A 13,629-nucleotide genomic window follows, 5' to 3' on the forward strand; every position below is an offset into this window, starting at 1 on the left:
TACAACAAACTGTTTCGGCATTGCATTATTTTTTTAAAAGACATTTATCAGAAGAAGAAGAATCATGTGGAAGGATTCTGGTGTCTCTGTGGTGTTAACTGATGAACACATGAATAATATCTGGTCTTTGGAGCCTCAGCTGGTCATTTCAATGAACAACAGGTGAAAGAAGAAACACCAAAGTAGCACACAGGCAGATTTAAGGCTTTAGGAGCACACTGAGGAAAACGTCGACATCAAACGGAAACAAACCACGTTCGTCTCTTCTGTCCACACGTGGATCCAGGCGGCTTCCCTTTAAAATCGCCTTCTCTTCTGTAGTTTTTCAAGTCACTTCCAGTTTGTGAGTCGCAGTTTTTAAACTAAAGCCAGTAAAAAGTCAAAGCTGGGTTACTGTGAATTTCTTATTTTTTTGTGTGTGTCTTAACTTAAAGGTGAGAAATCAACGAATCAACATAGAGCAGTTGATTTATCAAGATGTTGTGAGGCCGTTGCGTCCATCAAAGGAATCTGAAGCAAACAAACTAAAAAATAAGAACTAAATTAAAAATAAGAACTTCATTCGGGTTTGTCAGTTTTTTTTAATAACCAAACCAAGTCTGTATTTTATCAGTACTGAGTCTTTATGGGTCTAAATGTGATCAGAAATAGCCCCACGGCGGAGTCGCTGTACAAACGTGACCTGCCTGAAGATTCAAACATTAACTATAATCAGATCCTCAGTTTATGATACATTCTTAAAACTAACTTTTACATGACTATTTTCTTATTTTTCCCTTTTGTAAATCTCTTCGCTTCTTCCCGCCCCATAGTTTATTTTGGAAAACATGTACGGTAGTCAACGACGAGAAGCGGCTAATGCTTTTATCCTGTTTGAATTGTGTCCTGAACTTCACACGTGATGTTTGTCAGTTTAAAAGAAATTTAAATATAAGAAAGTCTTAGTTTGTTGTAAAACGGAAAAGATTAGTTAGTTTTGAAACCGCTCGATGAACTACCTCTCGTCTCGTGCAATATACATTGTAAGCTAACGTACTAGCTAGGTAAGTTAGCTGCGTTCTACGCACAGATTTTTCTCACTTGATGTGTTTTTCCAACGACTCCTGGTTCTTTCATCACGTCATCTACACATGGAAGCTCTTTAGCGTTAGCTTTAGTAATGTTAGCTTCAGTCACATTAGCTACAGTAATGTTAGCTACAGTGACTTTAGCTATAGTAATGTCAGCATCAGTGATTTTAGCATCAGTAACAGTTTCAGTGACATTAGCTTCTGTAACATTAGCTTCAGTCACGTTAGCTTCAGTGATGTTACCGTCAGGGATTTGTTGGTGATTTATTGTCAGTGAAGCTAATGATCAGTAACATTAGCTTCTGTCATGTTAGCTTCAGTGAAGTTAGCTTCTGTAACATTAGTTTCAGTCACATTAGCTACAGTAATGTTAGCTACAGTGACTTTAGCTATAGTAATGTCAGGATCAGTGATTTTAGCATCAGTAATAGTTTCAGTGATGTTAGCTTCTGTAACATTAGCATCGGTGATTGTAGCATCAGTAACATTAGCATCAGTAACATTAGCTTATGTCATTTTAGCTTCAGTACGTTAGCATCAGTCACATTAGCATCAGTGATTTTAGCATCAGTAACATTAGCTTCTGTCACGTTAGCTTCAGTACATTAGCATCGGTGATTTTAGCATCAGTAACATTAGCTTCTGTCACGTTAGCTTCAGTACATTAGCATCGGTGATTTTAGCATCAGTAACATTAGCTTCTGTCACGTTAGCATCAGTGATTGTAGCATCAGTAAGATTAGCATCGGTGATTTTAGCTTCTGTCACGTTAGTCTTATACTTCAACCGTTTTATGACAAACTGCGACTTTCTTGACTTTAAATTATCTTTTTGACAAACATCGTGTGTGTAGCTCAGGACACAAATCAAACGGGATCAAAACATTAGTTGTCTCTCGCCGTTGACTACTGAACATATTTTTTCCTAAATAAGGTCCTGTGGCGGTCCACCTGAAGGGCGGGGCTTACACTCATATAAAAGCACCCAGCTGGGACCGACTGATCAGAAGAGCCACAGAAACGTTGAAGCCAGTTGGAATATTTAAAGGGAAAAACCCAAAACTGTGATTTTACTTTCACAACATGAGAATAAAGTGGTTCTTTTATTTCTTGTAAAATTATGATTTTATTTTGATTTAAGTCATTTTTATATATTTTTTAATATATATTTTAATAAAAGTTTTACCAGATACATGTTGTTCTTGTTTAAGTAGTTGTCATATTCTACTTGTTGCTGTGAACTGGATTATGTTTCAGGTAGCTGAGCAAAAGAAAATGAATCTGCTGATCATCACAGAAAAACAGTAAAAAGTACCAAATAAGTGCTGGTTACAGGTTCTCGTGTGCTTCTTACTGTTGGTATTGGAGCACTGACAGAATAATCAGCATGAAGTCAAAGTTGTGATGAACACTGGTGACTTTCAGATACTTACGAGTCAATAAATGTGTTAACTGAGCGACTAGTAATCCATTTCCTGTTGTGAACGTGTCTGAATAAACACGGGGAGGGGATGCGACCCCCGCTTCGCCCGGTTATAGGAGGGAAGCTGTGCACATTTACCGTTTCCTCTCATACAAAAAAAAAAACGCCTCACGCCGTCTTGAGTGTAAATATTTTACAAAAAGAATAACTCCACGCGGTTCGTACGTGTCGAAAGCAGAACCTTCGGTCAAGGCGTCTCAGTGAGTAAAGCAGCAGGATATTTACAGGAACACGCACGTTCTCCACCTCCCTCACCTTCCGGTCAGAGTTCAGCCAAAGCCTTTTTTTTTTTTTTTTTTAACAATACTTTAAACATCATGTGATCCTGACGCCAGGCCCGTTTCTGTGGAGACGACCTCTTGGACCCAGCAGGGGACTGAAAGAGAGAAGAAGAAGAAGAGGCACTTCTCGGATGGCTGGTTGGTTTGTCGTCCCCTCTGACAGAGTCTCTCTGCGTTCGGGTCGTCTCCTCCGACTCGTCTTCAGGTGTTCGGTGGTCGCTCTGGCCACCGGGCGGCGCTGCTGTGGTCTCAGTGGCCTGATGCAGGAGGCACTTGGTAGTGACGCTCTGAGTCCAGCTCTGCTATGTCATCAGGATGGGCTTCTGCCGGACCTCCAGGATATCTGACGAAACGACCACAGTGAGTCTACGGCGAACCCGCTGACATTTAGTCCTTACAACTTACTACTTGCTACTAGGACTTAATTACTAGGTACTAGTAACTATTCCCGTTTTACTAGAACCTGCTGACTAGATCCTGGTAGTTATTTTTGGTTTTACTAGAAACTGCTGACTAGATTCTGGTAGTTATTTTTGGTTTTACTAGAACCTGCTGACTAGATCCTGGTAGTTATTTTTGGTTTTACTAGAACCTGCTGACTAGATCCTGGTAGTTATTTTTGGTTTTACTAGAAACTGTTGACTAGATCCTGGTAGTTATTTTTGGTTTTACTAGAAACTGTTGACTAGATCCTGGTAGTTATTTTTGGTTTTACTAGAAACTGCTGACTAGATCCTGGTAGTTATTTTTGGTTTTACTAGAAACTGCTGACTAGATCCTGGTTATTTTTGGTTTTACTAGAAACTGCTGACTAGATCCTGGTAGTTATTTTTGGTTTTACTAGAAACTGCTGACTAGATCCTGGTAGTTATTTTTGGTTTTACTAGAAACTGCTGACTAGATCCTGGTAGTTTTTTTGGTTTTACTAGAAACTGCTGACTAGATCCTGGTAGTTATTTTTGGTTTTACTAGAACCTGCTGACTAGCTACTGGTAGTTATTTTTGGTTTTACTAGAAACTGCTGACTAGATCCTGGTAGTTATTTTTGGTTTTACTAGAAACTGCTGACTAGATCCTGGTAGTTATTTTTGGTTTTACTAGAAACTGCTGACTAGATCCTGGTAGTTATTTTTGGTTTTACTAGAAACTGCTGACTAGATCCTGGTAGTTATTTTTGGTTTACTAGAAACTGTTGACTAGATCCTGGTAGTTATTTTTGGTTTTACTAGAAACTGCTGACTAGATCCTGGTAGTTATTTTGGTTTTACTAGAAACTGCTGACTAGATCCTGGTAGTTTTTTTGGTTTTACTAGAAACTGCTGACTAGATCCTGGTAGTTATTTTTGGTTTTACTAGAAACTGCTGACTAGCTACTGGTAGTTATTTTTGGTTTTACTAGAAACTGCTGACTAGATCCTGGTAGTTATTTTTGGTTTTACTAGAAACTGCTGACTAGATCCTGGTAGTTATTTTGGTTTTACTAGAAACTGCTGACTAGATCCTGGTAGTTATTTTTGGTTTTACTAGAAACTGCTGACTAGATCCTGGTAGTTATTTTTGGTTTTACTAGATCCTGGTAGTTATTTTTGGTTTTACTAGAAACTGCTGACTAGATCCTGGTAGTTATTTTTGGTTTTACTAGAAACTGCTGACTAGATCCTGGTAGTTATTTTTGGTTTTACTAGAAACTGCTAACTAGATCCTGGTAGTTATTTTTGGTTTTACTAGAAACTGCTAACTAGATCCTGGTAGTTATTTTTGGTTTTACTAGAACTGCTGACTAGATCCTGGTAGTTTTTTTGGTTTTACTAGATCCTGGTAGTTATTTTTGGTTTTACTAGAAACTGTTGACTAGATCCTGGTAGTTATTTTTGGTTTTACTAGAAACTGCTAACTAGATCCTGGTAGTTATTTTTGGTTTTACTAGAAACTGCTGACTAGATCCTGGTAGTTATTTTTGGTTTTACTAGATCCTGGTAGTTATTTTTGGTTTTACTAGAAACTGTTGACTAGATCCTGGTAGTTATTTTTGGTTTTACTAGAAACTGCTGACTAGATCCTGGTAGTTATTTTTGGTTTTACTAGAAACTGTTGACTAGATCCTGGTAGTTATTTTTGGTTTTACTAGAAACTGCTGACTAGCTACTGGTAGTTATTTTTGGTTTTACTAGAAACTGCTGACTAGATCCTGGTAGTTATTTTTGGTTTTACTAGAAACTGCTGACTAGATCCTGGTAGTTATTTTTGGTTTTACTAGAAACTGTTGACTAGATCCTGGTAGTTATTTTTGGTTTTACTAGAAACTGCTGACTAGCTACTGGTAGTTATTTTTGGTTTTACTAGAAACTGCTGACTAGATCCTGGTAGTTATTTTTGGTTTTACTAGAAACTGCTGACTAGATCCTGGTAGTTATTTTTGGTTTTACTAGAAACTGCTGACTAGATCCTGGTAGTTATTTTGGTTTTACTAGAAACTGCTGACTAGATCCTGGTAGTTATTTTTGGTTTTACTAGAAACTGCTGACTAGATCCTGGTAGTTATTTTGGTTTTACTAGAAACTGCTGACTAGATCCTGGTAGTTATTTTGGTTTTACTAGATCCTGGTAGTTATTTTTGGTTTTACTAGAAACTGCTGACTAGATCCTGGTAGTTATTTTGGTTTACTAGAAACTGCTGACTAGATCCTGGTAGTTATTTTTGGTTTTACTAGAAACTGCTAACTAGATCCTGGTAGTTATTTTTGGTTTTACTAGAAACTGCTAACTAGATCCTGGTAGTTTTTTTGGTTTTACTAGATCCTGGTAGTTATTTTTGGTTTTACTAGAAACTGCTGACTAGATCCTGGTAGTTATTTTGGTTTTACTAGAAACTGCTGACTAGATCCTGGTAGTTTTTTTGGTTTTACTAGAAACTGCTGACTAGATCCTGGTAGTTATTTTTGGTTTTACTAGAAACTGCTGACTAGATCCTGGTAGTTATTTTTGGTTTTACTAAAACTGCTGACTAGATCCTGGTAGTTATTTTTGGTTTTACTAGAAACTGCTGACTAGATCCTGGTAGTTTTTTGGTTTTACTAGAAACTAATTACATATTTTTGCCACTGAAATCTCCGGGGCTCTGCAGTTCAGATATTACGGTACTAGCAACTATTCCATCTAACTAGTATCTGTTAGTTGGAGACTAGTACCTGTAGTCACTACTAAATATTCAGTAAACTAGTAAATATTAGTAGGATATTACTAACATTTTCATTCTTACTGGTAAGTATTTTACTAGTAAAAGGCTTGTTGATAGTAACATTTTAATTCTTTCCAGTAAAAATGAAACAGATGATATCTAAACTGCAGAGCCCCGTAGATTTCAATTAGTTTATAACTAACGACTACCTAATCAATAGTTACTAGTAAAGCAGGAATAGTTACTGGTGACCAGAGGTGGGTAGAGTAGCCAAAAACAAGTACTCAAGTAGAAGTAAAGTAGTGATCAAAAAAGTTGTTGAGTACAAAAGTATTTACTAAAAAAATCACTTGAGTAGTGAGAAACTGAGTAAGTCAAGAAATAAAAAATAAAACAAGTCTCTTATTTCAGTCTGGTAGTACTGCGATAAGTAAAGCTTGTTTAAAAAGAAATTCTTTCCTTGTTGTCTATAATATTAAATTATGATTTAGGAGGAAAATCTGTGATGTTCCATAAATTATTGCTTATTAAATGCAGGTGTGTCTGTGTTTTTGTGTAATCTGTCATCAGGCTACGCCAAGATAAATACAGACGGCTTGAATATTTTCATTAAGGTAGAAAGCAGGACGACTTTTTAAGCATGATTTACTGTGTGTAGCCATTATTAAACATATTAGCATTAACACGTGTGACCTCTGACCTGAGGCGCTGCAGCGTGCGTGTGACCTCCGACCTGTGGCGTGTGACCTCTGACCTGAGGCGCTGCAGCGTGCGTGTGACCTCTGACCTGTGGCGTGTGACCTCTGACCTGAGGCGCTGCAGCGTGCGTGTGACCTCTGACCTGTGGTGTGTGACCTCTGACCTGAGGCGCTGCAGCGTGCGTGTGACCTCTGACCTGTGGTGTGTGACCTCTGACCTGAGGCGCTGCAGCGTGCGTGTGACCTCTGACCTGTGGTGTGTGACCTCTGACCTGAGGCGCTGCAGCGTGCGTGTGACCTCTGACCTGTGGCGTGTGACCTCTGACCTGAGGCGCTGCAGCGTGCGTGTGACCTCTGACCTGTGGCGTGTGACCTCTGACCTGAGGCGCTGCAGCGTGTGTGTGACCTCTGACCTGAGGCGCTGCAGCGTGCGTGTGACCTCTGACCTGTGGTGTGTGACCTCTGACCTGAGGCGCTGCAGCGTGCGTGTGACCTCTGACCTGTGGTGTGTGACCTCTGACCTGAGGCGCTGCAGCGTGCGTGTGACCTCTGACCTGTGGTGTGACCTCTGACCTGAGGCGCTGCAGCGTGCGTGTGACCTCTGACCTGTGGCGTGTGACCTCTGACCTGAGGCGCTGCAGCGTGCGTGTGACCTCTGACCTGTGGCGTGTGACCTCTGACCTGAGGCGCTGCAGCGTGCGTGTGACCTCTGACCTGTGGCGTGTGACCTCTGACCTGAGGCGCAGCAGCGTGCGTGTGACCTCTGACCTGTGGCGTGTGACCTCTGACCTGAGGCGCTGCAGCGTGCGTGTGACCTCTGACCTGTGGCGTGTGACCTCTGACCTGAGGCGCTGCAGCGTGCGTGTGACCTCTGACCTGTGGCGTGTGACCTCTGACCTGAGGCGCTGCAGCGTGCGTGTGACCTCTGACCTGTGGCGTGTGACCTCTGACCTGAGGCGCTGCAGCGTGCGTGTGACCTCTGACCTGTGGCGTGTGACCTCTGACCTGAGGCGCTGCAGCGTGCGTGTGACCTCTGACCTGTGGCGTGTGACCTCTGACCTGAGGCGCTGCAGCGTGCGTGTGACCTCTGACCTGTGGCGTGTGACCTCTGACCTGAGGCGCTGCAGCGTGCGTGTGACCTCTGACCTGTGGCGTGTGACCTCTGACCTGTGGTGATGCGGTGCAGCGGCAGCGTGACGTAGGTCAGGTGTGAGTAGAGCAGGAAGTAGTCATCCGTCCGGTTGAGTTTGAGCCAGGAGCCGACCAGCGAGCGTCCGGTCCCCGACAGAGAGCGGGAGCGGAGGTTGGTGGTGGTGTGAAGATCTGAAGCACAAAGCAGGTTCATCGTTAGCGCTGATGATTTAAGCCGACACAGTCCTGCTGAAATAAAACAGACGCTGAAGGAAAAACCGGGCCGGCCAGTTTGCGTCTCAGTTTATTTTTCACCTTCGTCGTCTTCCTCCCTGAAGAACTCCTCGCTGTCGTTGGCCGAGTGAGACTTCTTCATCTCTGCGTTTCGGTTTCGGGGAACTTTCCGCCTCAGCGATGGAGAGAAGAAGGAGGGGCGGTTCCTCTCGGGGGTCGGAGGTGTGCTGAAGGACGTCACCTGGAGGACGACACGTCGTCAACATACTGAGTCACGTTTCCACTTTATACCCAGCACGCCTCAGAGGCAGAGTGGAAGTGCATGTCTGACAGCTTCAGGTTACCCACGCATCTGCAGGCGTTAGTGAAAACCTGCAGGACTTCCTTTAGGTTCTGAGAAAACAAACTCCTCCCTGTGTCAGCTGGAAACAGGAAGCTGCAGATTAAACTAACCAACAGGATGTGAAGCAGAATAAATTCTGTCTCTGCAACTCCATTACAATTTTAAACCAAATCGAGGGAATTGTGAACCAGAAATGTAATCCGACGCTCCCGTACGCCAGAGCCGTTTTCCTGCCGCTGATTAATGTCAGCTGATGGAACTCCAGGGCTCACGAGGTTCTGGGAGGACGTTTTCAGTTTGCTCGGTGCTGTTTATAACAGACAACTGGTCCCTGACCGTCTCGCGGTGATACCGCTGTTTGGTATCCTAAAGGAACTACAGCTACATTTATTCATGACGCTTTTATCCAAAACGACCTACAGGCATGTGTCTTATCCACTGCGCCATCCCCACCCCTGTCAGCTTCCCTACAGTGACAGGTCTATATCCACTGGGCCACCGTGCCGCCCCCGGTCAGCGTATCGACACTTATAATTATATCAGTCAGCTTTTACTTTGAGAAGTTCTGAAATGTAAAATGCGGATCAAACGCCAGGACGCACACAGAGCAGCTCACGCTTTACTGTGAGCATGTGCAGAAGCGTCCTTCTAATCAGTTTGTTTCACGAGGGAGAAAAAAAGCATCTTAGCAGGATGTCGGGATCGATCATGAAACCCTCCCATCAGGAGTCTCGCGCTCTACCGGCTGAGCTAAGCGAGGATTTGAAACAACTTGACTTTGTTTCCGACCCGCCATGTTAACGACTTATGCGCCGACCCCTGGAAAGAGAAACACTGACAGCAACATTTTACTGCAACATGAGTACTTCTACTTTCGTACTTCATGTACATGCTGCTGATAATACGTATTGGAGTGTTTTCAGGATCTGAATACTTCTCCCAACACCAACGTGGCGGCCTGAGCAACAGAAACTTGTGTATTTGATGGACACGTGTTGCAGCTCAGGTGAACACGTGGCGTAAATTAAATGGATCAAACGTTTGGCACGTTCCCTTAAACGACGACTTCAATCGATTATAATAATAATCACATGATCATTTCAGCTCTGAACGATCAGGCCGGCGTGTTTCTCTGATCGATTTGATGTGTGAAACCGGAGAAACTGGATTTCGGTCAGTCAGCAGATGATTTGGTAAAAACAAAACTTCCTCCTGAGCTCTGAGGATCCATCTGGAGGACAGACTGTTAAAAGATGTATGATCCAGTCGGCCGCATCCATTATTGATCGTGACCTGATTTCACGTCTTTGTGCGGAGCGTGGTCGTGCTGCCCGCCGTCGCCTCTCGGGGTTTTCTGTTCTGTTGCTCGACAGCCGCAGACAAACAGGAAGTGAAACTGCTCCTCGGTTCTGCTGAAAACCTCCACCGCTTGTAAACTGACTGACGGGAAGTTTGTAAATTCAGGCTGCGAAACACCAGACGGAGTCTTTTAAAGTCTTTCTAATGAAGCCTGCAGGATAGAAGTTCATGCAGGCGGGTGGAACAGAAATATCCTGATAAAATGAGTTTCACCTCATTTGCACACAAAACGTCTTGGAAAGAACTTTGATCTGTTTTCAGATATTTATGTTCCACCTCGTCGCTCCACGCAAAGACATCTCTGCTGGTCTTCATTCGTCTCTAGCAGTGCTGGACAGGAGGACAGAAAGAGAGAAGGACAGAAAGAGAGAAGGACAGTAGGACAGTAAGAGAGTAGTACTGGACAGAAGGACAGAAAGACAGAAGGACAGTAAGAGAGAAAGACAGAAGGACAGTAGTACTGGACAGAAGGACAGTAAGAGAGAAGGACAGTAGGACAGTAGTACTGGACAGAAGGACAGTAAGAGAGAAGGACAGTAGTACTGGACAGAAGGACAGAAAGAGAGAAGGACAGAAACACAGAAGGACAGTACGAGAGAGACAGTAGGACAGTAAGAGAGAGACAGTAGGACAGTAGTACTGGACAGAAGGACAGTAGTACTGGACAGAAGGACAGTAAGAGAAGGACAGTAGTACTGGACAGAAGGACAGAAACACAGAAGGACAGTAAGAGAGAAGGACAGAAGGACAGTAGTACTGGACAGAAGGACAGTAAGAGAGAAGGACAGAAGGACAGTAAGAGAGAAGGACAGAAGGACAGTAGTACTGGACAGAAGGACAGAAACACAGAAGGACAGTAAGAGAGAAGGACAGTAACACAGAAGGACAGTACGAGAGAGACAGTACAGAAACACAGAAGGACAGTAAGAGAGAGACAGTAGGACAGTAAGAGAGAGACAGTAGGACAGTAGTACTGGACAGAAGGACAGAAACACAGAAGGAGAGTAAGAGAGAAAGACAGAAGGACAGTAGTACTGTAAGAGAGAAGGACAGAAGGACAGTAAGAGAGAAGGACAGTAGGACAGTAGTACTGGACAGTAGGACAGTAAGACAGAAGGACAGTAGTACAGTAAGACAGAAGGACAGTAGTACTGGACAGTAGGACAGTAAGACAGAAGGACAGTAGTACTGGACAGTAAGAGAGAAGGACAGAAGGACAGTAGTACTGGACAGTAGGACAGTAAGAGAGAAGGACAGAAGGACAGTAAGAGAGAAGGACAGAAGGACAGTAAGAGAGAAGGACAGAAGGACAGTAGTACTGGACAGTAGGACAGTAGTACTGGACAGTAGGACAGTAAGACAGAAGGACAGTAGTACTGGACAGTAGGACAGTAAGAGAGAAGGACAGTAGTACTGGACAGTAGGACAGTAAGAGAGAAGGACAGAAGGACAGTAGTACTGGACAGTAGGACAGTAAGAGAGAAGGACAGAAGGACAGTAGTGGACAGAAGGACAGAAACACAGAAGGACAGTACGAGAGAGACAGTAGGACAGTAGTACTGGACAGTAGGACAGTAAGAGAGAAGGACAGTAGGACAGTAGTACTGGACAGTAGTACAGTAAGACAGAAGGACAGTAGTACAGTAAGACAGAAGGACAGTAAGACAGAAGGACAGTAGGACAGTAAGAGAGAAGGACAGAAGGACAGTAGTACTGGACAGAAGGACAGAAACACAGAAGGACAGTAAGAGAGAAGGACAGAAACACAGAAGGACAGTACGAGAGAGACAGTACAGAAACACAGAAGGACAGTAGTACTGGACAGAAGGACAGTAAGAGAGAAGGACAGAAAGACAGTAGTACTGGACAGTAGTACAGTAAGACAGAAGGACAGTAGTACAGTAAGACAGAAGGACAGTAGTACTGGACAGTAGGACAGTAAGACAGAAGGACAGTAGTACTGGACAGTAGGACAGTAAGAGAGAAGGACAGAAGGACAGTAGTACTGGACAGTAGGACAGTAAGACAGAAGGACAGTAGGACAGTAAGACAGAAGGACAGTAGTACTGGACAGTAGGACAGTAAGACAGAAGGACAGTAGGACAGTAAGACAGAAGGACAGTAAGAGAGAAGGACAGAAGGACAGTACTGGACAGAAGGACAGAAACACAGAAGGACAGTACGAGAGAGACAGTAGGACAGTAGTACTGGACAGTAGTACAGTAAGACAGAAGGACAGTAGTACAGTAAGACAGAAGGACAGTAAGACAGAAGGACAGTAGGACAGTAAGAGAGAAGGACAGAAGTACTGGACAGAAGGACAGAAACACAGAAGGACAGTAAGAGAGAAGGACAGAAACACAGAAGGACAGTACGAGAGAGACAGTAGGACAGTAGTACTGGACAGAAGGACAGAAACACAGAAGGACAGTAAGAGAGAGACAGTACAGAAACACAGAAGGACAGTAGTACTGGACAGAAGGACAGTAAGAGAGAAGGACAGAAGGACAGTAGTACTGGACAGTAGGACAGAAACACAGAAGGACAGTAAGAGAGAAGGACAGAAGGACAGTAGTACTGGACAGAAGGACAGTAGTACTGGACAGTAGTACAGTAAGACAGAAGGACAGTAGTACTGGACAGTAGGACAGTAAGAGAGAAGGACAGTAGGACAGTAGTACTGGACAGTAGGACAGTAAGACAGAAGGACAGTAGTACTGGACAGTAGGACAGCAAGAGAGAAGGACAGAAGGACAGTAGTACTGGACAGAAGGACAGAAACACAGAAGGACAGTAAGAGAGAGACAGTACAGAAACACAGAAGGACAGTAGTACTGGACAGAAGGACAGTAAGAGAAGACAGGACAGTAAGAGAGAAGGACAGTAGGACAGTAAGAGAGAAGGACAGTAGGACAGTAAGAGAGAAGGACAGAAGGACAGCAGTACTGGACAGAAGGACAGTAAGAGAGAAGGACAGAAGGACAGCAGTACTGGACAGAAGGACAGTAGGACAGTAAGAGAGAAAGACAGAAGGACAGTAAGAGAGAAGGACAGTAGGACAGTAAGAGAGAAGGACAGAAGGACAGTAGGACAGGAGAAGACAATCTGCTGCATCAGTGGTTTTGGGTCAGCGCCCCCCCTCTATCCATCATCCAGGTCCTTTATTGCCCCCCATCAAAAAAAAGATGTTTTTCTGAATTTTTTTATTTTATTTATTTATTGTAGTTGTTGTTGTTGTTAAAAACACATAACTGAATGACAACATATTGATTCATTTCCCAGGTAACAAATGTTTCCCATGTGAAAATGTTATCATTATATTTAACTAATAAGTGAAGTGGGGGGTCTGAGGCTCCTCCCCCAGAGGAATCTGAGCATTAAACACTTCATTTCCTGCATTCTGCTGAAATGCTGCTCCAATTTATGGTGGAAATGTCTTTTTATATAACGGGACTCAAAGTATATAATAGAATCTAACGCAGTCAGGCTCTCAGGCTCTCAGGCATTCAGCTTGTTTCATTTCATGCGAAACTGACCGACACCTGTGACCAGACAGAAAGCTCACCTGTTAACCCCAACAGAGCAACAGGGCTTCAGGTTTTAGCGTTACACAGAATATCCCTGTTGTAAACGTGGAACCAGAAGACGTTCGCGGTGTGTTCCTCAGAGAAATAAACACTTTTCCACAGTAATACCAAGAAACACAGCGTTAAGTTTCCAAAAATAATAATAATAGTGGTCTAAAATAGACGGAGATCATTTGTGACACGCAGCTAAAGTGTGGACGAGGCCTGAGAATAACTTTAACAGGTCGGTTTAATAACTTGACTAAAGCTGGAAACAGGAGTGTAAA

The 13,629-nt window shown here is 43.2% G+C and overlaps 1 protein-coding gene across 1 annotated transcript in view; it reads right to left on the reverse strand.

Annotated features, from left to right (window-relative positions):
- Positions 1 to 1,597: 1,597 nt before the first annotated feature.
- The window catches only part of LOC119896062 (uncharacterized protein KIAA0930 homolog), a 34,962-nt gene continuing 22,930 nt past the window's right edge, over positions 1,598 to 13,629 (reverse strand). Inside the window, exons 8-10 of the mRNA XM_038709544.1 lie at positions 8,156 to 8,315; positions 7,877 to 8,032; positions 1,598 to 3,176 (exon numbers count right to left, since the gene is read on the reverse strand). Of these exons, the coding sequence (XP_038565472.1) occupies positions 3,136 to 3,176; positions 7,877 to 8,032; positions 8,156 to 8,315 (357 nt within the window). The 3' untranslated portion in view covers positions 1,598 to 3,135. The remainder of the gene's footprint in view (positions 3,177 to 7,876; positions 8,033 to 8,155; positions 8,316 to 13,629) is intronic.

Source organism: Micropterus salmoides, unplaced genomic scaffold, assembly GCF_014851395.1.
Source record: "Micropterus salmoides isolate LMB-PRFRI ecotype aquatic unplaced genomic scaffold, ASM1485139v1 Ms_hic_scaffold_9, whole genome shotgun sequence".
NCBI classification, from domain to species: domain Eukaryota; kingdom Metazoa; phylum Chordata; class Actinopteri; order Centrarchiformes; family Centrarchidae; genus Micropterus; species Micropterus salmoides.